Genomic DNA, 27,314 nt, shown 5'->3' with positions numbered 1-27,314 from the left:
CAGGGTTATGACAGACATAGATCCAACAGGCAGCATGTGAGTCTACTTTCAGTGGATTTTTGATAAAAAATTATAGATACACATAATCACTGATATTCAATGTTCACTGCTGCAGCACATAATTGATTAATGTGGTAAAACGAATTAATTTTCCAGATGCACAGCACAGACGATTAAAAAGTCCATCAGCTCATAACGAAATATTTGTCATCGCTGGTTCTTGTGAAGAGAAGAGGCGTGTCTGCACGACGTACCGTGAAGATGCTGCGCAGCGTTGCGGTACTGAGATGACGATAAACAATCAATTTTTCTGTCAGACCGCAAAAACAGCCTTAACTTGGAATTGGGGTCACTTTGTGGTTGCTGGGGATTGTAGTGCGCGAATTACTATTATTTTGTGAGGACTTGCAGCAAAACAGACTATAAGTCCCATAATTCCCAGTTTTGCAATTTCTCGGGCAAGGACTTCCAGCAGGACAGGAATGATGTCATTGTTGAAAATCCAAGGAAACTGCACTGCAATCTTTGTGCAACACCAGAACCAGCCCCTCAGCTCTGATTGAGATATTGGACGAAAAGACAAGTTAAACAGTCCGTATGTGAATTTGTTGGCCAGGCAAGTTGAACGAATAGGAAATGATTTAAAATCGGGAGGTTTCTGCAGTTTTGGTAAGTGCAAATGTGATTTAACGTGACCTAGCAAAGCATTTGCTACAAGCTAGCCAGCTAGCGGGTTATTTTTTTCCGCACGGAAACATTTTCAGATAAAGAGATGTGTGACCATATAAACTAATTTACAAAATAAAGAAATAACACTAGCTTTAAGCTAATTGCCGATACTAGGACAAACGCTGTAATATTAAATACATGCATAGCATAATTAACTAGCTATATAGCTTGCTGTCATAGCGAGCTAGCAACAGCTAGTCTACGTAGCTTGCAACTGTGGCGATTTGTTTGGACGAACTTCACATTTAGGTAGATGGATAATTAGCTGACGTTTTAATTAGCTAGTCAATACTTCAGATACATGTGCTTACTCGTTAGCCAATGCTTCCAGGGACATATATGCTGGAAAGAGTTTGATTTAGTGAATGCATGTTCGTATTGCATAAAGTAGCATGCCATTTTGATATGGATATTTCCAAGTAGGAATTTTTTGAAGATTGGAGCTCGCTGTGTGGTGTGCATAAATTACATTTACTGAATGACTGAAAAACTGCAGCGAGAAGCCATTAAATAAAATATATAACGTTAGTAGAGTTGAATGTTGTCTTATGTAGTTCAGTGTATTAACTTCTGCAGGTAACGTCGTGTTAACATTTTTGAGTGAAAGAACATATAGTACCTCCATTATTTTCTTCCTCCTCATTTCATATCGTATTCGTCATTAATTTACGATGTGTGAAATAAACACATTTTAATTTTACCTATATTGGGTGAATTCGTGTCCCTCATCATTTCTCTTTGTATCTCTTTGGGTTTGTATCTATGTACCAGTTTGATGCCCGTCATGAATTTCAAGATTGTATTTTGACGAGTGGTTTAGAGGCGCGTCTTCTCTTTGCAGTTTGTTGATTGCCAGCTGTCAGTGTACCGATTTGGTGTTGGATTCTGACAGTGGGCATGTTGCTTTTTGGTCGTTTTAATTTCATAGTATGCTGTAAGGGATTTATTCTCCTTCAGTGAATTTGCATGTGCTCGTTCTCAGTGTTCTCTTTCCTTCTGTTTCTTTATGGCAGTCCTCGCAGCATCTTACCACGAGCCTTGGCAACCGGAATGCCCACAAAGCGGGTATACCCTAGCAACATTTTGGGTCCAGTACGAAACTAAACTTTGAATGTCTACTGAAGAAATATCGTGGGTCTTTTGAACTTGGTAGATAAAAGGCGGCATTGAAAAGTAAACGCTCTCCCTCGGATACAAATGTGAATGTCAGCAATTGTTGTTTTTGTTTCCATTGTTGCAAGGCTATGTGTTGATTTAATTTCTGGTTTGGTTTCTTAAAAAGTGCTTTTAATCATCACTACCCTTTTAATGTAATCTGTGCAAGGCACTGTGGAGATCTGTTTGTTTATATGACATCACAGTTGCCTGTCTGGCTGTGTACCCCTTTTGAAAACTTAGACATGGGCTAAGCGGTGTCTCTTGGCTTCTGGAAGAACAAGTGGGATTTTAGCTGGAAAAAGCTGAATTACTTTTTTTTTTCCATTTTCCAATGAAATAGAAATGGAATGTACAGCTAAGGGCAGGGAGGATGGGTGTGAGTTCTTCCTGTTTTTTATGAATTTATCAATGCATCTTGTTCTCAGTTTCATTTCAGCAGGTGATTTGCCAAAGGCCCAGATTCAGCTCATCAATATCTGGGGGTCAGTTGGGGGGGAACCCATGATCACTTCCCTTCTAGATAAAGCACTGCTAAACCCCCCCCCCCCCCCCCCCTCTCTGTCTCTCTCTCTCTCTCTCTCTCTCTCTTTCTCACTGTATTATTTTTCTCCCTTTTTTCTCCAGTTGAGCATGAGCATGGAAGATTATGATCACCTTTTTAAAATAGTGTTGATAGGAAATGCTGGAGTGGGGAAGACTTGCCTAGTTCGAAGGTTCACTCAGGTTAGTTTTTAACCTTTTTTTTACATGTCAATGTAGTCTACATTTGTTTTTATCCTGTTTTACTCTGTCATGTTCCTCTAGTGATGCTGATATTGCAATAAAATCTACTGTGCTATTGACCGTGATCATAATCTGTGTAAAAAGAGAGTTAGTCACATGTTACCTTTTTTTCATTGGGGAAAGTCATTGTTAGCCACAGTATTATATCCAAATCACTCTTTCCATTTGGTTTAAAGATTGTAACATAATATGGTATTTTTTATGTTGACAGATTAGTTTAATAATGATGATGTGCCTTAGCAGAATGGTAATGAATTGTACAATGAATGCACTCAATCCTTCTGTTCAGAGAACATCTCAGAAAACTTAATCCTGCTTTTCAAATTCATGTTGCCCTATTGGTCTGGGTTGTTGTTATACAGAATAAAGACTGCTTTGTCTCTGTGGGTTCCTGGCAGAAAGCCTCCACATTTCAGACTATTGGGGGGATATATATTCTGATTTTTACCCTCCTCTCCACCTCTTTCCTCTTTTGCTAATTAATTTATAAAGTGAGTTACTTACTCTGAAACGTTTGGTATCATTATCATGGTTGATAATGATAAAGGGTAAAATGATAAATGATAAATCACAGGTTGTATTCCTGCTTTGTGGTCAGCAAGTACGCCACTGTGCCTCTATTTCTGGAAATGTGGAGGTGTTAATGTATTTGGTTTATTAAATAACCAGACAAATAAAGCACATACATATACATATAGCTCGAATTCAGTGGCTGTTCGCTTAGTAGATGACAAAGAGATGCTCAGAAAATGAGATTAGGGAGAGGGAACATAAGAATGTTATTGCACACTACACGTTGCATGTTCTATCTGTGCACCTAATAAATGTGCTTTCCCTCTGTGTTTGTCTTTCCTGTTCCAGGGTCTTTTCCCACCTGGACAAGGTGCAACCATAGGGGTTGATTTCATGATCAAGACTGTTGAAATCAATGGGGAGAAAGTCAAGGTAAGTTGTGATGTTCTCTTTCCCCCAGATCTTCAGATTGTATTCAAACTCTGGGAAATGTGAAGGCATGCATTTTTTGGCTCATTACTAGTAGGAGTAGTGCAGCCAAGCTTGGAAGACTAGCATACGCCTGGTCCTTTGGGGATTGAGTTTGGTCCTTCGCACTTATGTTGAATGGCTGTTCATTTAACAGAAGACCAGATTAAACTGAAGCCTTGATCCATCTGTTAATGATACTTCATAATAAGGTTGCTGAAGACTGGCAGCCTTGGTCAGGTAGCTGTGTTGTGTTGTCAATATGCCATCCCACAGCTGCAGATCTGGGACACAGCAGGACAGGAGAGGTTCCGATCCATCACCCAGAGTTACTACCGCAGTGCCAATGCGCTCATCCTCACCTATGACATCACCTGTGAGGACTCCTTCCGGTGCCTTCCGGAGTGGTTGAGGGAGATTGAGCAGTATGCCAACAGCAAAGTGGTGACTGTCTTAGTAGGTGAGTCTCCTTGGTTTTGGTCTTTGCCAGTTGATGTATGTGTAATTGTCTATTTTTGTATTGATTTTTTGATGATTTTGTATGTGCTGATAGTATGCTGTCTGCATCATTCTGCTCAGTAAGGGGAACTATGCAAGGGTGTTGTGTGTGCATTAGAACTGCAGTTTCCACTCAGAAGTCTAGTGGTGCGGGTATTTCTCATGGGAAAATATTGTACCCTGGGAGAGAAATGCAGTTCTTAATATTGGTTGTATACTGAGCTCTTCAGACCTTTAATTAAATAGGGACACTAATAAAGACTTTCATAAAGCGACACTGAAATTAATGAAACATTTTGTAGTGTAAGGCACTATGAACTGGATGTCCTGTTTTATTCTAGCCCCACTCATCAGAGGTGTGTCAGGTGTGACAACATATCTAGTAACAACTGTGCTGCAGACTCAGGCGATGTAAATACTGTAACTTATCATAGCAGGGGATTCACGTGCTCAGTCAGCGTTCAGTAGGAATTTCTTATGAAAATGAAAGGTGTTGTTGACTGACAAATTGATTGGCCAAAACTTTAAAAACTGAGATCTTTGTTTGGTGTGCCTGTTGTCTGTAGTGCTTATGTGTGGCGAAAAACGGCTGAACTGCCGTTGCAAGAAAGTGGGATTCTCTAAGTATAGATAATACCCTTGTTGTCTTCTGTTTTTGTAACCTTTCTAGAAAATAACATTCCTTCTTTCATAGGCAAAATATGGTTATTGGGGAAGCTCTGGGAAACTGTAAATAGTTTACATGCTTCATGTTTTACTTTCTGTAAGTTTCTGAGGGAAAAAAAAAAATTACCCGAAAGCGTTTTCAGTTGATTTACATCTCGTTCATCTTTCACTGGTTGCAGGAGAAATGTAAATACTTTGTGAAAAGATGATAGTTCCTTTCAACATCTATTGTACTGCTGACAACAGACACATATTTTTTCCTTCTGTGATAAACTGAGAAGAAATCTTTCAGCCTCATACCCAGATTCTGTTAAATAAGTAATACCACAACTTTCCTGCAAAAGTGCAGTGTAGTTGAAGTCAAACCCTGGAATGGCAGCCAGTGTGGGAGTCCCCTGAGGTACTCTATTCTATTTTATTTTCCATTTCCCTCTATAGAAGATTACGTAAGGTTGACAAATTGAATCAAGCTTTCCTGGTTTCCCTGGTCCTGGCCTCATCTTTGCCTGCTGTCAGTGTCTCCCTCTCTTCTGCTTCTATTTTCTTTTACTGTTTGCACATCTTGATTTCCAGTGCAGCAAGCAAATAGCACATCAGTGGATTTGTCAGAAGATTCATTTGAGGCTTTTCTTTTTTTGGTGAAACTTTTAAAATAGAAAACTGTTACTGTGTGAGTTTGCCACAAAAATGGATTGCCACTGCATTTGATTCAATTCATTTCCTCAGTGTATATTGTTTATGTTATGAAGGCAAATCTTCATAATGTAATAAAATACTGAACGTTTTCACATTGCTATTTGGCTTTGGGGTTTGGTGATCGATTTATACATTATTTACAACATGACAGAACAATGGCCAAATATTTTATAGTAAAAAACATAGTCTTCATGTGAGCACTCCTTAAAAGCCTTTGATATCAGGTCTAACAAACAATACACGCTTACCTAAACACATTGGCCATTATTTTTTGAATTTATTTCTTTTTACAGGGAATAAAATTGACCTTGCTGAGAAAAGAGAAGTTCTCAGGGAGAGGGCAGAGGAGTTTGCAGAGGCACAAAGCATGCTTTATCTGGAGACTTCTGCCAAAGAATCAGACAACGTCGAGAAGCTCTTCCTGGACCTGGCCTGCAGACTAATCCGCGAGGCCAAACAGAACTCACTGGTCAATAATGTGACCTCCCCAATGCCCGGGGAAGGCAAGAACATCAGCTATTTGAACTGCTGCAGTTAGTTGACACTCCTCTGCAGCTCAGAGCACCAGCCTTCTGCTAAAGACTACAGATGGCAGGGAGTCACTGTCACTTGCCTCCACCGGAGCAATGAGGTGATTTATGTCTCTCCTGTGTGGGAGTCCAGTTCTTTTCCCTCTTTAGTGATCTGTGGGCGGATGGAGTAGCCTGACATTCATTTGTAATGCCCTCCCAGGAAAGGAATGTGACTGCAGATAGGGGGACTGAATCTCTTTGAAAAATGGGAAATGACCAGCCTCACTTTGAACACTAAGCCAGCAGTGGTGTTTTAACTGTTTTGTATCAACCACTACCACTACCTTGCTCAAAGGAACCATAATCACATACACACACACATATTGTGTGGTCATGTATATTGTGCGGATATATGTGTGTGGACACAAACATGGACAAAAATGGGGAAAATACAATGTACCTGAGAATTTGTGACCATCCATTTTAAACCAGAAGCACTCCTGGAACACTGTATGTGCCGGAACAGTTGTGGTTTAAGGTTAGTATTACTCAATCTGTTTCACATCAACAGATGTCAAGGAACTGGAGTAATTATTTAAACCAAGAGGAGCATTTACATCCATTACAGGTTGTTTTAAGTGTTTCTGTTTTTGCTTATTTTTAACAATATTTGCTTCCTCCTAGAATAATTTGTTAGAATAATAGCCAGTATTATTTTTATTCTATTCCAAGTTTAATATTGGAGGGAATATAATGTTAATCTAGGCAAAGTAACAGAAGTACAGGAACTGGTGCGCTCAATATGTGTGGATTTCAGCTGTTACATTGGAGTAACTTGAAACGTGTGGTCAAAGGAGTGACAGCCATGCATTGTGCAATAATCCAGCCTAGTTAGCATTACAGTTTTTTCACATCTCAGTGTGAACTCTTAATTTTCTCTGAAGACATTGTGACACACAAAATTGCAAAACCTCTCTCGTCTTGTAATCCATTGTGCACGTCAACAAATGGCATCTCGTGGCACATGATACTGCATTATTGAGAAAAGTCAAAATGAGAAATTTTCATCTTTTGTTTATGAAATATATGTTATATATTCTCCATATGATTTGACTCTGTAAGGCATATTTGTAACCACTGCATTCTGACCGTTTACTGTTTGCACCTATAATTTTTCATCGGCTCTAAGGGAACAGAGATGCATCTTGGTGGTGTGGTCAGTGTTTTGACCATCTGTTGCACTTTTGCTTTGTGACTTGAACTGCCATCTAATGCATCTTTAGCAGAAAGATTGTTTCCCTCACCTGTAGTGTTGATATCAAAAGAATGGGGGGAAAAAAAACTGAGAGAATGAAAGAAAAACTTTTTACTGTAGCCTATACCTTTTTTTCCAGTTTCAGTGTACAGCATGCCATCAGTCATTGGATTAGTTTTCAGTAGGTGAAAATTATTACCTAACATTTTTACATTTTGACCAACTCCATAAAGGCTGACTGAGAAACAGTGTTGCTAGGAGTGTAGAATCTTAAGTGTTTTTTATTTCTCCAGTGAATGTTAATACCACTACCATGTCTGCAAATGTCAATGTGTTTCTTCCAACTGTCCTCTGGGTTATTATTTTTTATTTTTGTGGTTTAGACCTCATCATGACTGAAATTTTATATGCACATTTCAGAAAGGAGCAACCCGATCCTTCCAGGTTGTGTTAACACAATGTTTAGTACCTGTGTTCCACATTGTGTTCTGCTGCTTATGTTACATGCTCTGCATGCACCGTGCCGGATACTTTGAATGTCAAGCTTTATTTTAATGACTTTTATTTCTATTTTTTACCTTATTGTATAGTATTGTATTACATAAACCTCTGTCTGAAATTTGCCGTTTTGTGTCATTTTAAAAAGTGTATGTTTTTTTCTTGGTTTTATATTAAAATTAATTTTTTGTTGTACCATAGGAGAAGTGTCCATTCACTCATTCAGACCTGTTCAGCATTTGGTAAAATGCATGTTAACTGCCCAAGTGGGGCAGTTGCTTTCCTTTTTGTTAAAATAACGTCACTTCATTCCTTTAATTGTATTTTCAAAAAATGTGAATACCATAGTTTTCATTTAATTTTTGTTCAGTATTTTTCTACTTTGTCCAAACAAGACATAGTAGACATGAAAATAAAACCACTGAGAATGTAATTGTCTGTGGGAGAGAAAATCTTAATATTTTTGTGTGCATTTTTTGTTAGATTTTTTTTATCTTCCTCAATGCAAAACTGCTGGAATGTGTACAAATAAATGTTAAAATAGCCCAAATATACACAAAGTACTCAAACAAAACATGCTTACTCTATTTCTTTATAAGGAAAAAAAAAAGAAGTATTAGGACCATAGACATTTAACACTGGTGTTTTGCAGAAATTACAGACAAAACCCTTTTTAACATACACTCTAACCGCCCATCCAAAAAGTGGCACATACCACAATCTCTATCTCCTTGCAGTAGGGGCATAACGTATAATAAATGCATGTGTAACTTGAGCTCTAATTTTTCAATTAGTACATAATAGATCAAGCTACTACCTAGGGCAACTAGAATCAGTCCTTTCCTAATAGGAGAAAGACATGGATCACAAAATTATGGTCTAAGAAACCAAGCCTTCAATGTGTTCTCGATCAATACCACATACTTACACCGCATCACATGTCACTTATTTAAACCCATACTCTCATTAATGCATGCCTGCTAGGGTAACAAAGTAATTGAACTGGATTTAACCTGCAGCTCTGAATGCAGTTACAACTGCTAACTGCATATTTTTTGGGTAAGACATGTTGTTTCACATTGTCCTCTCAATTCTTGAAAGTGCTCTTAGATAGATAGAGTACTTTATTTATCCCCAAGGGGAAATTCCAGTGTTACAGTAGCAGTACAAAATGACAAAAGACACACATAACTTACAGAAACACACACAATGAGGTGGATTAAAAGAACACAGCGTTCCCAAATATGTATATCTATACAAAAAGCTACTAAGCTAAATAAAAATAAATAGAATAAAATAAAAATAGAATAGAATGTGCAAATTAAAAGTAAAAATGTGCATTTTGGAAATTGCCACTCAGTGAAGGAGTCTCCTCTCCTGGCAGAGAGGGGAGTCATTGAAGATGGCTATTGCAGTGGGCAGGAATGACCTCCTGTAACGGTCCTTATTGCAGCGGAGCAGGAGCCTCCGACTGAAGACACTCTGTTGTCCGGCCAGTAGGTTGCGTAGGGGGTGTGTATTTTTGTCCAATATGCTGAGCACCTTGTGCAACATCCTTCTCTCCACAACCAATCCTTGAAAATTTTCGTGAATTTGTCACCCCACATTGCACAGACTGGAAGCTTCTCACATGTCTTCAGCATTCGATTTACCATTCAGCCCACTGATTCTCAATCCTGTTCCTGGGGCCCCCCCTGCTCCACACACTTTCCATCTTTCCCTGCTCTACCTACCTGACTGAACTCATCAGTGGCACTTTTGATTAGCTGAGCACACCTGATTTAACCAAGAGCATGTTAATCACACGAATCAGGTGTGTTTGGAGCAAGGATCGATATGCAGGACAGTGGGCACTGGGCCTCCAGGAGTAGGATTGATGCCGCTGGTAACCCAGTTGGAGTAGCTGAAATCCATTCTTTGCATAGATGAAGTTTATTAAATGCGTAGCGGAAATATATAGCAGAGAAGAAGACTTTAGTCAAAATCTTATGCATTTGTTTCTGTAGCAGTGTCTCTAGATAAGAGCGTCTGCCAAACCAGCATTCAAGTGAAACGTGTCGTCTTCTAAGTCACGTGTCGAGGCCCGAGTTGTCCGTCTACTGTGACGTTTCACGACAGACGTAAAGTATTGTTTGGGAGATTTCGACGGTGGTAATACAGTTGCTTAATACAACGTCAAAGTAGAATGGCTGTTGTAGTTGATAGTTGACTCCGCTATGCAGTACTCCTAACTTCGGTGTGCAGATTTGTTGTACTGTTGAACTAGGTATAAAATGTAATAACTTAATAGGCTTGTGCATCACGCGCAGGTTTCGCTTACTGTCTTGAGATCAAAATCAAAAGGAGAAGTAACGCTAGCTCGCTAGCCGGGGAGCTGTGCAAACTGTTTCACATAATGTTACCAGTATGAACTGAAGTTCGACACCACACATTTATCTAACCACGGAAAAATAATTTAAATGAAGAAATGGTACTGATTTAGCTGGTTACAATCGAACTACCAAGATAAGTTGTCAGGGATTTGGTGATTGGTAGCTAAGTCCCCCCTCCTCTTCCCTTGCTGGCGAGTTCACCATAAACATTAATCTTTCGCAGCTTCCTTTTCTTTACGTCTTCCCGTATCATGTGAGTCCCGTCGAGAGAAAAACTATCAGCTCCTCACCGCTTTCGTGTTTCACCCGTGCACCTGCACAGCGCTTTTTAAAACTTAGAAGAATGAGCGCCGAAATTAGGGCAGTCACTATCAGACCCACTTTCACAGGTACCGTCGGTGTCGTGCTTTTGTTGGGCTGTCTTCGTGTTCTTTGCCTGAACACACAACTTTTACCTAGGCAGGGTGCAGTAACTTACACCGTGTCCGACAGCATCTCCTATATGACCTATTATTTTGAGCAGCAGGTAAGTGCCTTTGTTGCTGTATGTTACAGGAGTTAAAGCTTGAAACCACCTTTGATTATTTAACTATTTTGTTTAATATAAGATTTTATGTCACGTGTTATAGAACATCTTGTCAGGTGTGGTTAGTCGCTTAAGGACACCAGCAGTCAGGTCATGTGGCTACTAATTTTGCTTATGCTGTCAATGCCGAATTTTTGTAAGCCATCTGCTTTTGAATGTTTGTATGAATTGCATGTCTGCTAATGATGTTTTTTAACAAACAGTACATACATTTTACATGCATAGAAATGCTTATCTGGGACACTTAACCATGCATGTCTTGCTTAAATATGAAATTATCACAACTGGACAGTCAAATTTTCAGAGGCATAATTCACAATAGTCAGTGCTTAAACTGACCAAATTTATTGGCTTCTGCTATACTCATTAGTACGCTACTGGCTTCGAAAGGATTTCCTTCACTTTTCTATATACTGACGCCCCGCAGTCCTAATGATCTATTGTGTTTGTGGACAATCAGCATTTCCGCTTTGCTTCTCCTGTGCTAAGTGGGAAAGCCACTAAACTTCTGGCATCGTTCCTACTAACAGATTCGTGCCAGAACTGCATCCATGGGGGACTTCATTAGTATAAGTTATACATATATAAAAATAAATCAAAACTAGCCATGATACAGGGTAGAATCTCTACCCAGATACTATGTTCTGACAGGAAAAAAAAGAAATACAAAAGAGGATTTGTATTTTTTGTATATAGTAAATATATTAATCCGCCTGGATTAAGAGCCTATAAATAAATTGAAACCTCCCTTACTCTTTGATAGCAAATCAGAGAGATGGTTTGAATTGGGTGTCTAGTTGCATTTTGTGATATATATAGCTGAAATCTGGCACAATTAAGGGTATAACATTTTCAAGCACTATGCCAATTAGCCGAACTGTATGGTTGCTGTAGAAGGCCTAGGCTACAATATGTAGAATTTGTTAACTGAAATGTGAAGGTCTTTAGAACAGATGCATTTGCATTTAAATTGCATGGGAAAAAAAGTCAAAGAGTTTTATATTTTAGCGTGTGTTATTTTAGCTGTGTTATTGTCTGCTGGGGATACCATTCCATTTTGTAGGTATATAATTAATCCTCAGTAAATGTTAGCACTGTGTTTGACTGTGCTCCTTGGGTTAAATGCAAACAAACCTGTGAAGCATAGGAAACTTACTTCCAACTGAACCTTGGCATGCCAGTCACAAGGCTTTGTTTCTAAGTATCAGTTCTGCTCCAGCAGAACTTGACCAAGAGTGAAGTTCTTTCCTGTCTTTTTGAACTTGGTTTATTTGATCAACAACAAGACTGGCAAAACACTGAAGTCGGCACTGTGTGACTGCAGCCAGCGTTTCCCCTCAACACAGTCTGGTGTTTCAATGTGATTGAATGCAGTAAGAAATGCTATGTCTTAATGGAGCTGACAAGAAATGACAAGCCTTCAGTTGAGATATTCTGTCCCAAGTGTTTGTGTCTAATTTACATGTAAGCTTTGACTGAGTCATTTTTGAGTTTCTCCACATCAATATGTTTTTTTTTTTTTTTTTTGGGATAAAGTATTTTGACAAAGTTTCTACATACTGAAGTGAATACAGCATTTGCAGACACATCCTGCTGCTGATAACTTTAAAGTTTTGGGGATGTTTTGAGGGAAGAAGAAGTGATCTACCAGTTGTTAAAAGGAAATCCTCTTGGCTACTGTCTACCTTCAAGGACGAAAGAGAATGGACTTTGGGAAGTCCCATTATAGCATCACTAGTAAAGAGGCCTCAGTTGTCTTTAGTGTTGAATTTAAGGTTTTTAAAGTTTACCTGGCAAATTCTATATTAATAGTTATAGTGCAATTATACTAAAACATCTTTTTTGCAGATCTTTTGCTATAACCTGTTTATGCCCCAGTTTATGTACAATAAAGCTCTTGCTATATTTTATTATATGCCAGCTCTCTGGATTCTTCTTGTCACAGTCCAGTCCTGGTTTAGTGGCTGTGTTTCTCCTTTTTGGGACTGGGTTTTTGTCCTTTGTTTTTGTAAATTTTTATCTTACCCTGTAAATAGCTCACTTGACTGAACTATTTAATCTTGAAAGTGTGTTTACTTTCAGCCTGTTTCATTCATGAACATACTGGTCTGGATTTTCCCAGTTTCTACCCTTTATTTGACTGTTTTACATTGCCAGAAATAAGGTCAGTAGACTGGGAAAGTTTACTCTGTGTAGGAGGTTTGTTCATAATAGTATTGTCTGAGTAGCCGGAGGGCTAAAAGTAAAACTAAATGCGACTAGAGGCAACGCTCACACATCCTGTCAGTGGAGGATGACTTGCTGAAAGAGCAAGCCTTTCTTTTCTGAAAGTCATGCTGAAATCATCATCACGCTCAAACTGTGCATCAGCACGGTGGCAAGTCAGCTGCTCTGCGTGATGCTTGATGTCTTTAAGTAATCAGAGAGTGGAAAAAAGTTCCCCCCCCCCCCCCCCCCCCCCCCCCAAATGGATTTTACTTTTCTCCATTCACCCCAGGCAAAAAAGCTCTGGCTGGTGGTAAGACAATCGTGTATGATCCACTAGAGAATGTAACAATGTGCTGCCCAAATGACCAGAAATGCATGTAAGCACTCGATATGTAGCATGAAAGACATCAATACATAAACATTTTGAAGCAAGTTGATAATTTGTGTTAGAAATGTTGATGTTGATTTTTGTTTGCAGGCATTTATTTCATTTCCTTTTGGAATTTTGGAATCTTGGCCTAAAACCACTTGTGGTTTGAGCGGAGAAAGACATACATTATAGATTGTAATTTTGTATCGCAAAGAAAGGAGTGCTGCACATTAACTGTTCTTCTGCCTCCGTTGACTGGTGTTGCACTTCCCTTTTTCTGTCTCTCTCTTCTTCTCTGACCACCAGCTGTGCAGTTGGGTACTTTTTAAAGAATGATTAACAACTGACAACTGGAAGAGTAGAGGTGGAGCAGGGTATTATAGGCCTCATGTGAGATTAGATGAGCCCCATTTAGGTTAAAAAAAAAAAATCAAATTAGCTTGTGTTCTTAGTTTTGAAAACATTATGCAGAGTTTTGTGAAATGTGATACCTATCATAGTGAATGTAGGAGGACATTTAGACATGTAGTAGGAGAAAGTATGATAGACAAATACTACATTTGTCAAGCAGTGCATTCATGATTTTAAAGTATAAGTATCACAGTGTTCTTGCTTCTTTGGAGGATGTCTGCCCCCACCCCTGTCCCTTTATATCTGTGGTATGCTACAGAGACGAGCTCATTTCGTGAGGGACTCTAATTATCTTTAGCGCCCTCTTCTGTGGGTTTTCGACACGGAACTGGCTGTGGTACTATTATTGACCACAAGATGGCATTGTACTGGCCCTGACGTGAAAATGCCAAAATGGAATTGGCTCCATATGCAGATGAAGTGGGCTGGGGAAGAATTTGGTTCATAAAATTATGAATTATGCCTGTCTGCTTGGATTTGTGGTGATCAGTTTGTTCTGTAAACCATGTAACCCGCACAAATCATGCTTAAGAGACAAAGGTGTATAATAAACATTAAATGATTTCTCCTTATTTTAGTGGTATGGACACCTTTTTTCTGAAGATGTGAAAGTACAAAAATTGAATTGCCTGTCAGTGCCTTCAGGGAGACCTGCTTGTCCTGCATGTCAGGATGTGACTCAGCGTTGTATTACTGTACATTGAACCAAGCCAGTGTTTTTTGCTTTCTGCAAGGCACATAGGCCTAAATTATGCCTTTGGAATTATGCACTGGGAAAAGGGGAAATGGGCTAAACAATGATCGTCATTTAATTTTAGCCCAACATACAGTACAATGAAAATCAATCGACAGAATGTCTCTCTCAAGCAGGCTGCTAGTTTTCTATTACACATTGACTCAACGCCAAGGACTGATGGAGGCAGCAGGAAGAATGAACACATTCAACTTCTAAAATCTTTTTTGTTGTTATTGGCTCATAAAAATGCTGGCTCTTTGGAAGCAACAGGGAAGGGGGGGGGGGGGTGGAGGCTTTCAGCAGAGGCTGTTGGGTGGATTTCAAGTCGGGGACATCTCCTTAGTGGGACACAGCGGTGGAGCTCGCTGCTCTGTGAAGTCTGCTTTTTTATGTTCCAGAAAGCCAAGCGGGAAGGTTATTAAGAAAAGGAAAGACACTCAATAATTTGATGAAAGGATATCACAGAACTGTGCTAAACTGTAACTAATGTGGCATTCCTGAAACTGGCTCTGGAGTTTAATACAAATTGAGGCTAATTATCCTTCCGTCCAACCTCGAGGTTGTCTATTCACAGTTGAGAGATGGCACAGGGCCAGAGACCCTTAGATTAAACTAGGCTGCGATCTGCTGGATCTCCTGCCGGTCCTCTGCCCTGATCACTACCTTTCTCACTCTACTTATTTTAAAACCATCCTTGGCTGAACCTGGAACATCAGGGGAAATATTAAACAAAATACAGCAAACAGTTGAAAACCAGCATCTCAGTCATTGTGACAGAAATCAAGTTTGATCATTCATTTGACCATGATCATATTTAAAGAAAAATTGTATATGAGCAATGCCAAAGCAGTGCTGTTGAAAAAGTTAGGTTGTTTTTTTTGCAGGTGCTTAATTCCACGCAGCATATTTTAATGACAGCTAACCTGACCTTGTCTGCTTATCTTCAGTTGTATTTTAAAACTTATGGTTCTGTGCTGCATTTTATTGCCTTGCTGCAGATCGATCACTTCGGATTTCTTGAGAATGGCACGTTCAAGCAAAGGTACCTTTTTAATGACCAACATTGGCACAGAAATGGAGGCCCAATTCTGTTCTACACCGGCAATGAGGGAGACATCACTTGGTTCTGCAATAACACTGTAAGGATCTCTTTTTTATTACCTAAGCAATTTTTGTACCTTAGGTGTTCTATTAGTATTAAAACAATATTTTATATCGCATTAAATGTAGCCATTGAATACCACCAAACAAACTGGCTCTCCACAGGGTTTCATGTGGGATGTTGCAGAAGAACTGGATGCCATGTTGGTGTTTGCTGAACATCGCTACTATGGAGAATCTATGCCATTTGGACCAGACTCTTACAGTGTGAGAATAATCAAGATTTTATTACAGCAGTAAAGATGTGTTGCACTTCTAGACCTCACATTTGTGTGTACTGGTGGATTATCGCAATCCATTATTGTTTAAAGACAGCCGTTTATTTATTTTGGGAGTCACTTCTCTCAGTGCTCAGAATTACTTAACAGAGAAATGATGTGTCTTTGATTGCATTTAAAGGACGCTAAGCACCTGAACTACCTGACGTCAGAGCAGGCTCTGGCTGACTTTGCTGTGCTGATCAAGTATTTGAAAGAGACGGTTCCTGGAGCTCAGCGAAGTCCGGTGATTGCCATTGGAGGATCATATGGGGGGATGCTGGCGGCTTGGATGAGGATGAAATATCCCAACATTGTTGTTGGGTGAGAACACATATTTCACTTATTGTATATTTGTTGTCTATTTCACAATACATTCTTAAATTGGGAGATGGCTTTATTCACACCGACTTGCAGGAGTTGGACCTGTAACACAGATGTTTAGCAGGCTTAATTCCCTTGTGGAACACTGCTGTTTAACCTGTTGGCGGGGTGCTTAATCTGTATCAGTGCAGTAAATATCAAACTGTAGAAATTAATAATATGTAAAAAAAAAAGGTAACCTAACCTGTAAGTCACCCTGCATAAGGGTTTCTGCAAAGTAAATATATGTAGTGGATATTTAGTACTTTCAACTGATTTCATTTACTGACACCGTATGCATTGAATGATTCAAGAGATTTAATGATTTCTAGCTCATGCATACACATAAAAATAAAAGGATAAAATGATTATGATGATAAAATGATGATTTTTGGCACTAGCTAATTGATCTGTGGAAAACCGTAGCTGTACTTCAACATTGTAGTGTGTCATAGTAACAGTAATATGTATGATACATTATGATATAGATTTTTAATACTGTGAAGTGGTCTTTCATGACACTGTGAAAAGTAAGGACTAGTAAATGCCACTTTTGGTTTATTTTAGTGCGCTGGCATCCTCTGCTCCAATCTGGCAGTTCACTGGCATGGTGCCTTGTGGTGTGTTCTATAAGATTGTAACGGAAGATTTTCACAAGAGCGGGCCTGGTTGCTCCGAATCCATCAGGAGGTCATGGAAAGCAGTTGACAATATCTCCTCCACAGGTATGGGTAACGGTCTCCCCAAAGAAATTCATTCAGATTTATTTCAGTCCTGTGAGCAGGACTGCTGTTTGAGTTTTACATCCATTAATCAAATTTTAATCAGACAGCCTGATTTTGGCATACAATAGAGCAACTATTCTTATGTGCTTCCTTAGTGCTGTTCTGGGGTACTTCCAGCATGCACCATGGTTCCCATCTGTTTTGTCTGTGGATCACTTGCCATTTCCTGTCTTTTTTATCTCTTTGCACAGATGAAGGTCTTGAGTGGCTGTCCGGTGAGTTTAGTCTGTGCTCCCCTCTCAAGAGGAAGGAAGAAGCTGTAGGTTTCAAGGCCTGGCTTCAAGAGACCTGGGTCAATTTGGCAATGGTTGATTATCCGTATCAGGCAAACTTCCTCCAACCCCTTCCAAGGTGGCCAGTTAAGGTAAAGAACTTTTTTTCAGCAGAGCCTTCAGTATCTCCAAGTGTAATACTTATCATTCCACTCACATTAAATTAAACAAACTACACACCACATCTGATTCATATGGACCTGTTGTCAAATCTTTCAACATCCTCCATTAATGTCCTATAGACAGTACAATATAGGCAAAATCTTGTGGCTAGTAGTGAGACTTGTTTATCCAGAAGGGGACGTATAATTACAGTTAAACAAGAGTTGCAACTTGCGAACATACAATGTCTGTGATTGCGTTACAGGCCCTAAAACATCTTTCCTTTTTTCAACAGCCCTGTGTTTGTAGATTACTCACAAAGGGGTTTTGTGCTCTTTTGCTAATAGAAAATTATACAAGTCAAAATGGTTTGTCTCACCATTTTGCAGAGAACCTTAGGATATGAAGTATATGATTTAAAGACATAGCATTCCACGTGGTCACATAAGTAATTAACAATCAGCATACTGTTAATATTACTGTCAAATTTATTGTTGTTATTATTTCTATTGTTAATGATCTGTGGCACCAAAAATTATAGGAACAATTATTTTCAACACTGAGTGTCCTTGTAGACCTTGAGAAAATTTTTTGTACTGTTTTGTGCGTTACAAATCATATATGTTGAATATTAATTTGTCACTGTCTTGTTGCTCATTTAATACCTCATAATGCATTTGCTGCAGGCCCATATCTGTGCCTGTGCTGCAGTTCAAACCGACAGTTTAGGAAAGACAAGCACAAAATGGTCATTTTCAGCTGTTGGGCTCGGTGCCAGTAATGTATGCGACCCCTATGGGTGGTTTAAGCGGTTTAGGCAGTGGGCGCAAAGAGGAGCTTTTTAATGACAAAGCTAATGTGATTATCTGAGTGACTGTGAGAAGGGGGTATTGAGGGCTTAGAGGGGGGAAATCTGTTGGCAGAGCTGAATGTATAAGCCTAATCCTATCTGAAAAGTAGGTAGAAGATGCTTCAGAGAGCAATTGCATTTTTTTTTCATGGTGTAAATCTTGGGTAGGACATGTCTGTAGCTCTCCTCTCCCACTGGCCTCCTCCTCCACTGGCTGTAGACAAAAAGCCTTAGTAACAGGCTCTGCCCTACCAGAGGGCCACTCCTCACTCCAAACAACTGCACACAGTCTCTTGTATTCACACAGCGTTCCAAACAACGGCAACACACCAAAAAAAAACCCCCCAAAAAAAACTGCCACAGCCACAACTGTCACCATTACAATGACCACCGCAGTAACAAGACCCATTAGAAATTCAACTCTTATTAAAAAAACAACAAAAAAAGGCTATCAGCATTAGAGTAAAAAACTAAAACTAAAAGTACAAACCGTGCAATAACTACTACTGCTGTAAAAATAACCACTGGGAGAATAACAGGTGTTGGAATGAGGCCATGTTTTTTTAAACGCCTCTTTCACTTGTTAATGTCGTTCTTAAACAAAGTCTTCTCATTCTTGTCACTTTCCTTACAATAAATTTTAGTCAATTTTGTATGCAAATTGGCAGTGTAAATTATGCATGGAAAGTGCATAAGGGAAGGGGAAAGGCCTGACTAACCATGAAATGCATCAGAAACCTATCAGTATGTAAACAGCCCTTATCGACTGAAGAAATTGCACCACTGTGGTGTGAGTTGGTTTGGTTTGAGGCAGGCTGGAACTGGATTGTTGTCTGACATTTGAAAAACAAGCACTTGAATATTTATCAAATGGCACTAGGAATAGCTTGAGTTAAAAACTCCTGCGATGGGCTTTGTCCCATTGAAACAACCACCCCCTTAACAGCAACATTAAGCTGTAACAGGAGCAAGGGCTGTGTGTGTGTGTGTGTGTGTGTGTGTGTGTGTGTGTGTACATGTGCATGTGCATGTGCTTGACATAAAACCTAATATTCTATGTGAAACCTGTATTAATTTCAGTGACAGTTCTCATATTGTGCCATGTCATCCATCCATTAAGGAGACTATGTTCATTATATGGATTGTGTGCTTGTTAGAATGTATGCAATTCTATTTCTGTGCTTACATTTCTGTATTTGTTTTTTTTTTTGTGTATTTCAAGTATGTCTGTAGGTATCTCACTGACTCTACTGTGCCAGACAAACCTCTACTAAAGGGTGTGGCCCAGGCAGTGAAGGTGTACTACAACTACACAGGAAGTGCCCAGTGTCTCAATATTTCTCAGACTGCCACTGGAAACCTTGGCTATATTGGCTGGTTCTATCAGGTATTGTCATGCATAGATCACACATTATTGAAAACCTATTGACATGAGATTGATGAAATTAATTTGAAAAAAAAAAAAACAGTTACAATAATGCCTTCAATATTTGTTGACTGTACACATCAAAAGTGTCACGCTGGAAACGTGTGTCATGCAAGTAAGAAGTGAGAGATGTGAGAAGTGAATGGCTGCGATCTTTGGAGTGAGGTTTTGAAAAAATGAGTTTCTCACGAGGATAGGATATCTTTTTCCACCTTATTCTTGGTGTGTTGGTCTTATTTTTTGTTCAAATGGATTTAGTACTTTCCATTAGTACTCATGAAAAATACTGGTTGATAAGAGATGGGTTGGGTTTTAGGCTTTCAGGACATGGTATACTCAGTTGTAAGCTTTTGGTCAATATGTGCATCAAGAAAGATATTCATATTTTTTTATTTTTCATGAGAATTTTCCTGTTTTTGTTTGCGGTTATGTTAAACACGATGCAGCTGAGAGAGAGAACTTTTCTGAATTTCCCCTGTTTCCAGGCCTGCACAGAAATGGTCATGCCCATGTGTTCAGATGGCGTTCAGGACATGTTCGAGCCTCAAACATGGGATTTTGGGGCCTTTTCTGAGGAGTGCTATGCCCAGTTTGGAGTGAGGCCACGTGCCGATTGGGTGGGCACAATCTATGGGGGGAAGAATATTAAGGATCACAGCAACATCATTTTCAGGTTCGGTATTTTCAATACTTATTAATGAATTCCATTTCTTTGTTACTGCTTCAGCTACCAACAGCATCCTCTTACAAAGGTATTACAATATAAATTTAATTTATTCTGCATTTCATTTCATCGTTGAGTAGGGTCTGATACTACTGTTAATGGCTGGCCATGCTAAATGACAGACTTCTTTGGAACTGAAGTTTTCTTTTACACATACTTTGTTGTAGTAGTTGTCATTGCCCGGATTTAGTTTTAAAAGGCCTGAGTTTACATACATTTCTGTTTAAAATCGTTTTTGTCTTTGAGTAAAACATGGATTATCAGATAGTTCTGAAGAGCCTGAAAATATTCTAGAAACAACAGAAAAAGATGAAAGGTCCTTTAAAAACAGAGATTTCCTTTTGTGAATGTCAGTACTTGAAGGGGAGGTTCTTGGCCTGGCCTTGCTTCTCTGATTGGCAGGAAGCCCAAAGCTTTCATTTGCTGCTGTTTGTTGTTCTGCTCTTTACAACACAGCAGGAAAGATGCTTAATGTTAACAATTCCGTGTTGACATTCAAATGCCCTTCTGAAGTATACAGAGAGAGCATAATAATTTAAAGTGCTCTGCATTCAAAGTAATTGCTAATAAGTAGAAGTAGAATATTGTATGTGTATATCTGTGTTGACACCACTGTCATTACTTTCAAAAGCAAGCTCAGAAAGGATCACAGAAATGTTCAGAGATGCGTATCATAGTTTGTTTTCACCAACATACATGCACATCTGTTTGTAGGGAGTTTTTAAAATCCAAGGTAAATTTTTAAACAACTTGAAAAACTAGGACTGTTTGAAAACAGATGATCTTTCTTTCCAAATTCAGTCACGGTGATGAGCAGCAGTGTGTGTGTGTGTGTGTGTGTGTGTGTGTGTGTGTGTGTGTGTGTACTAGTATGTTGGTATAGTGAAATATTGTCACTAGTTAACAAGTGTTGTACCATTATAGCAAACTACATATATATGGTTAGTTTCACAACCAGTTTGTGTCATCTATCCATAAAATAACAATTACAGTGAAAAACAACAGTGAAAACTATCTGCTTCTGTTAATACAGTGTATAGTATTTCCCCACCTAATTACGTAGGTAACAAACCTCGTTCACCATGTAGGTTTTTGCAGTTGGTCAAACTTTGATAAAATTATTTTAGAATTCTTTATATTTAGTCAGTGACATTCCAGTTTGATATGGCATAGCAGTCAAGGTGCTTTTTCTTGCTTGTGACTCTTGAACAAATTTAAATGGGTAGGGAACGCCCATAGGAGCAGCTGCTTTGGTCACCACTGATTCTGATCTGATTCTGATGTGCTGTGCATGACTGGGTGCCTCCTCCCCAGCTCACCTCTCTGCTAATGTGTTCCAGCAATGGCGGCCTGGACCCTTGGTCAGGTGGCGGAGTGACCCGAAACATCTCCAGCTCTCTGGTGGCCATCATGATTCCAGACGGAGCCCATCACTTGGACCTGCGGTACAACACCAACTATGACCCACAGTCTGTCCTGGACGCCCGTGAATTTGAGGTGAATTACATCAAGCTGTGGGTCACACAGGCAGCTAAAACACCATGACCCCTGCCTGACCTGTGGGCCACTCCCACTCTCTGCCATTGGAAGTCTCAGGTATTCTGACCTCATGTTTTGCTGGTGTTGTTGCTCTCTAGTTATTAGTTGTAATGTTCAGTGACATTGTCTTTACTCTAAGGTTGTCCATTAACAGCATTCTACGTTCATTTATTCAATCAAATCTGTTGATTCATTGTGCGACAGTAAGTATGTTTACATATGTTTTCACATTAATATTCCAATGTTAACCTGAATGTAGAAATATTATTCCCATGACATGTCATGTAAACATTTTATTCTGTTAAACATAACCTGAATAATCCAATTTGCCAGTTGCCAGAAACCCAAACAAGACATAGGATATACCTTTATGAAGCAGAATATTGAGTCATTTAGACACCTTTTTTTTGGAATATTCCTCCCATAAGCTTTTGTTGGTGCATGTACAGCACTTTGCAAGGAACCTTGGGTCACAATTCACTCACTAGCTAGCTGTCACGGCTAGCAAAAATGTTCACAGTTTTTAAGCAACAAAGGAAATTGTTCACAATAAGCTATTTTCCAGCAGTGCTAGGAAAACAGCATAAATGTATAAGCAAACATTTTCCAAGCAATTTTCCGAGGTAAGATAATTAGTGTGACAATTCTTACCTGTCCTTTACAGAGCTAATTTTAAATACTTTGATTACTTTGTATACAGGAATATCTCAGTTATGAGGTGCTATTTTTACTCTTTTCTTTTTGATTGGGAATCTTGCATATTTCTAAATGGCAGTAATATGTGCAATAAATGTTTTGTTTTTCACAAGACCATGGATTTTAGCATACAATGTGGAGATGAAAGTGGTAGGCATTGGATTTTGACAATTTTGTATATTTTAGTAACATGTATAGATTTTCATTGGAATGGATTGTCAATGGTATGGGTTTCCTTTCCAGTTTGAACATAATATAACAAAAGAGTCTTCTAAAAGACTTCTACAACATTTTACACACATGCATTTACATTATGTTGATGCAATGTAAGAATGATCTGAATTGATGTGTGTATTTGGAGTGCAACCATATTGAATGCATGTGAAACAATCTTCAGGGAAAATCTCATTTTAAAAAAATAGTTTAGGAAATGAGATCAACAGAAGTTTCATAACGTATCCAGTCTGTTGTAATGTTCACTTGGCTGTAAGTGAGGAAATGTCTTGAGCTATAGATCAATGATAAATGTCAATATGCTTAATTTAATGATTTGAGATACTGAGTGATATGAATTTGTAATTATGTATGAGTTTCCAACAATTATGCGGTTCATATACACAAGCATCTGTGTGTTTTGGGGCTGGAACCATGAACTGTTTTCACACCATATGAAGAAATGGGATCAATTATGTTTTTGACAAATAAGCACTGTGACTAAAAGCACATGTCTTCCTCAGCTGTAGTCTAGTCAGTGACTGATGAATTTAAACCTTAGCGTGAAATGTACCTAGTACCTAGTAGTAGTGCCTTTCTTCTGGGTACATTGCTGTATGATCGTTTTGTTGATTCAGATTAAGAGTACTTTTATATGTTTACCTTGATTTTGTACTTCCTTGTTGTGGTTTTTGTTTTCTTTTCCGTCCACAAATATATCTTGCAGAATCTGATTTTTTGTGTTTTTTTTCCCCTCATTAGGCAAGCGTAATCGCTCTGTGTGTGTGTGTGTGTGTGTGTGTGTGTGTGTGTGTGTGTGTGTGTGTGTGTGTGTGCGCGCAAGTTTCTGTCAGCATTTTCACCTCTGGGGACATACTAAAAGTGGTCTCCATGGCAATTGTTCTGGCAGTGAAACAGGAGAGGGGTTTTCACAGTGATAAGTGAAGATAAGGCAATGGAAATATCAGGATGTGCTAATTGTGCTAAATGCTTTTGTGAACCTATTGAGGCTCAGACAAAAGGATATTGCAGCTCTCTTGGGAATAACCTTTTACTGCTTCACATCCCCTTTTGTTCCTTTAATAATGATTTAGATTAGAGCAAACAAAATTGACAGGGATCTTTTGTACTGGGAATTCCCTGTATTTGTCATATTTCATGGGAATTGTGGTGCTTGTATTAAGGTTTATTACATACATAGACTCATCAATTTCAGTATTTTTAGAAATAGCTAAATTGTACAATTTAAGGATTAAATGAAATCATATTATGTGCTGCTGGCTTGATTTGGCAAGGGTAACCTCTTTCTTTGGCCAGATTAGGGGGGAAACACCTGTGTGTTTACATATACCAATATCAAAAACAATCCTTTCTTTTGCATATTATACAGAAATAGGTGGAAAATGTTAAGAACTCTGTCAGTTGAGACAAATGAGATTCTGTTTACCTTTCTTTAAAATAACACCTTCCTTAGCTTGCAGCGGTATGCCTTCTTGAAGTAATAATACTTTTGTTTTTTGCAGGTTTCTCTATTATGCAGTATTTATGTGGACATTTGGACTTAGTTCATTCTGATTGTCACTTTCTGTTTGTCAGTTTGGTCAGTAAGTTCTTGTTTGTCAGTTCACCTTCTGGTACATACCTGAGTCCACAGTGTTTTATGACTGGTGACCTCAGTCACATGGCCTTGGGGAATTTGTTTGTCATTTGCCAGCTGCTTAGATGAGGAATCAATCTGCTTTTGGTGGAGGAACCTCTAACCTCACATGTCCTCATGGGTTTGGATTTATAGGAAAGCACCTCCCACTCTCCTTTTGACTTCAGCAGCAACAGCATGTTCTGGAACTGCATGTTTGACAAAGGGCAAATTGTTTGCCAGCAAGGAGCAGAGAGAAGTTTCTCTGGGTGTTTGAAAAGAAATATGGACTTGCCTGGTCTTTTAATGCATATGTTTTCAAGAGAAGTACATAATAGTCGTGGTTATCATGGAAAACCTCTTACACATTCTATCAATTTTTTATGTGTGTTTGTCATGTAAATCACACTGACAAATTTTTCATTTCCTCTGACACTACAAATTATTTTTGGAGGTGCATTTTTTTTAAAAAACAATCAGAACAATACAAAAAAAAAATCACAGTGGAGCGTATGCACATGAATTGGAATGGCTGGGAAAGCTCGCTTTTTATGTTCCCTGTGCTCATTCAGAAATGGTTTTTTGGGCTTGTGATTTAATAAAAACCCAATCGAAGAGGAGCAATAAAGAGACTAGTGGGAGGCGAGCGCACTAAAGCGTTCAGACCCTGGCTCATGCCGCTAACCTGCGGGAATCCCCGCTCACACACTCATTTACTGGCAGTCTTCAAGTCTTTAAATTGCTATACCTAGACAGCCGGTGCTCTGCGGTTAGTTGCCCCCTGCTACTAATATTATTAATACCATAGACAGGGTGCAAGGAGGAGAGTGGGAGGGGCGGAGGGGGGTGGGGGGCATGGAGTTACAGACGTGAGGCGCATGAGTGATGGACAGCGTCCAATAGCTTTTATGGCTCTGCAGAGACCGTGGGCCCTGGGGTTTTGGATCGGGTTGTTTGTTTTGGGGTGTTGAATTTGCAGAGCTAAGGGGTGGATTGAGCTAAACGCATGCTGTGCGGTACACATGACTCTTTACTTTTTGAAAGTTTTCAATTGAATCTGTGCCTCATGGCCCAGCATCCAAAGCAGTTGTCTGGTGGAAAAGTTGGGAGTTTTTATCCTTGTGGAATCATAAGTGAGTGTCACCATGGATTTATTACTTTGGTGCTGTTGGCTAAAAAACACTGCCACTGATGCTGTTTTTTTTTTTTTTTTTTTGTGCTGAGTTCCATTTTTTGGTGGAACAAAATTATATTAAACTTCAGCCACTCATGTGTCTTCAAATTGCTTGAAGGGAAAGGACACCTAAATGTATTTCCCTTTTTAGTGCAAGTTAATATGGAAATGAAATTTATTTTATCCCAGTGACTGTGGCATGACCTGTAAGTAGTGACGGACATCCCCATCACTAGTGCTGTTTGGCCTTTCTTTCTCTAGTTAAGCATGTTCATCTGTGGGTGTGCTTTGCTAAAACCAATATAAAAATGGCACTGGGGGAGGAGACACCCCTGCCAACGCTCCTCTATATCTTTTCTCAAGACTTTGAGGAGTCATTAATTTTGTCACCCTTTCTCTCCCCCCTGACACTGCCATCAATCTAGTTTGTTGGTAGTATTCGGTTGACCCCGGGACCTGTGTGCAGGCCTGCCTGTGTCACCGCACTGACAGAGACCACACACTAGTGGGAAGAGATTACGCCTTTCTACGTGTCACATCTTGTTCGTCCAGAACAGGGAGCATTGTGAGGGGGATGTGCACAGTGGTAAGGATTTGTGAATTCCCTGTAATGGGGGAATGGGTCCTTGTAGAACCTCCTTTATATAAAACATTGTAGTAATACTAGTTTGCAATTTATATAAGTAAATGTCTGAATTTGACAAGGGCAAAGTTAGTTCCCATGTGGTGATGTGTTCACCAGTCATGCTGCATAAATAATTATGGTCAAGGGCTTGCCCAGAAAGATAAATCATGCCATTATGCACTCTCTCATTGCTATCTGTCCATTTGTAACATTTTTTTGTTCAGCACCCTCTTCCTTGAAATGATAGCTATTTTTGGTTTTGTTGAGAGTGATGCACAAATTTGGACTTTTGATAATTCAGGATACATTGATGAGCGATGTACGTGTAAGCATGTAATCTTTCATAAAAATAAAATCAATGAAATATTGCCCCACCACACATACATACAGCTTGACTTGTACAAAATGTCTGTGGAAAATATACAAGTTCAAGTGTGTTGAAATGGACTGGTCTCTTTCTTTAATGCGATTCTGTTTTTTTTTTTTTTTTTTTCTCCTTCAGTCAGTGTCCCCCTTTTCACCCCTCCCATCCTCCATGGCTATAGAGACTTGCTTCCGGAATTCTAGACTCAGGCACAATGTGAATGACTGCGAGGTACAATAGCCACAACAACCAAGTGTGAAGCAGTGAAAATATCAGATATTTCCCTGATGATGTCACTTTTTCTAAGACTCTGCTGTCAGGGAAGGAGGGGATGCCTGGAGCGGGGTCTGCAGTATGGTGAGATGGAACACGAAACTTAGGGGTCTTGGTCCAATGCACACCGGCCCATTTACCACTCAGATGGCTTGGGTTGACCTTTTCACTGTATATTCATAATCATTATGCACTAAGGCCAATCTAAAGGTTGGTTTTGACCCGTTAAGTTTTATTACTGTAAAGGTCACCTAAGAGAAATAGTGTGAAGAACATTATTTCATGTTGAAAAATCTATTTTTTTTTTCCCAGGGGTACCACCTTTAAACCAGATTTTCAACAAATTACAGAAGGCATTGGTTTTGCGGTTTATATATTAAAAGCAGATATCTTAG

At 39.1% G+C, this 27,314-nt stretch overlaps 2 protein-coding genes across 2 annotated transcripts; both read left to right on the top strand.

Annotated features, from left to right (window-relative positions):
* The first annotated feature begins 477 nt into the window (after window positions 1-477).
* On the top strand, window positions 478-8,071 carry rab30 (RAB30, member RAS oncogene family). The gene is made up of 5 exons (XM_036537063.1): window positions 478-669; window positions 2,512-2,610; window positions 3,532-3,615; window positions 3,928-4,111; window positions 5,805-8,071. The coding sequence occupies exons 2-5, from the start codon at window positions 2,518-2,520 to the stop codon at window positions 6,047-6,049; spliced, it is 606 nt and encodes a 201-aa protein (XP_036392956.1). The 5' UTR covers window positions 478-669; window positions 2,512-2,517; the 3' UTR covers window positions 6,050-8,071.
* A 1,920-nt stretch (window positions 8,072-9,991) lies between these two features.
* On the top strand, window positions 9,992-22,599 carry LOC118783284 (prolylcarboxypeptidase (angiotensinase C)). Its single transcript, XM_036537067.1, has 9 exons — window positions 9,992-10,674; window positions 15,458-15,598; window positions 15,726-15,827; window positions 16,020-16,201; window positions 16,808-16,965; window positions 17,217-17,389; window positions 19,472-19,636; window positions 20,161-20,348; window positions 21,740-22,599. Exons 1-9 carry the CDS (start codon window positions 10,492-10,494, stop codon window positions 21,942-21,944), a joined length of 1,497 nt encoding a protein of 498 aa, XP_036392960.1. The 5' UTR covers window positions 9,992-10,491; the 3' UTR covers window positions 21,945-22,599.
* Window positions 22,600-27,314: the final 4,715 nt, after the last annotated feature.

This window comes from Megalops cyprinoides, chromosome 9 (assembly GCF_013368585.1).
Source record: "Megalops cyprinoides isolate fMegCyp1 chromosome 9, fMegCyp1.pri, whole genome shotgun sequence".
In the NCBI taxonomy this organism is placed as follows: Eukaryota; Metazoa; Chordata; class Actinopteri; order Elopiformes; family Megalopidae; genus Megalops; species Megalops cyprinoides.
This window is presented reverse-complemented; position numbering and strand designations above follow the sequence as displayed.

Excerpts from the sequence above, each read along its gene's own strand:
- rab30 (XM_036537063.1), top strand. The coding sequence starts at position 2,518 with ATGAGCATGGAAGATTATGATCACCTTTTTAAAATAGTGTTGATAGGA. Across the intron at positions 3,616-3,927 it reads TCAATGGGGAGAAAGTCAAG|CTGCAGATCTGGGACACAGC; the intron begins GTAAGTTGTGAT and ends GCCATCCCACAG. Across the intron at positions 4,112-5,804 it reads AGTGGTGACTGTCTTAGTAG|GGAATAAAATTGACCTTGCT; the intron begins GTGAGTCTCCTT and ends TTCTTTTTACAG.
- LOC118783284 (XM_036537067.1), top strand. The coding sequence starts at position 10,492 with ATGAGCGCCGAAATTAGGGCAGTCACTATCAGACCCACTTTCACAGGT. Across the intron at positions 16,202-16,807 it reads TATCCCAACATTGTTGTTGG|TGCGCTGGCATCCTCTGCTC; the intron begins GTGAGAACACAT and ends GGTTTATTTTAG. Across the intron at positions 17,390-19,471 it reads TTCCAAGGTGGCCAGTTAAG|TATGTCTGTAGGTATCTCAC; the intron begins GTAAAGAACTTT and ends GTGTATTTCAAG.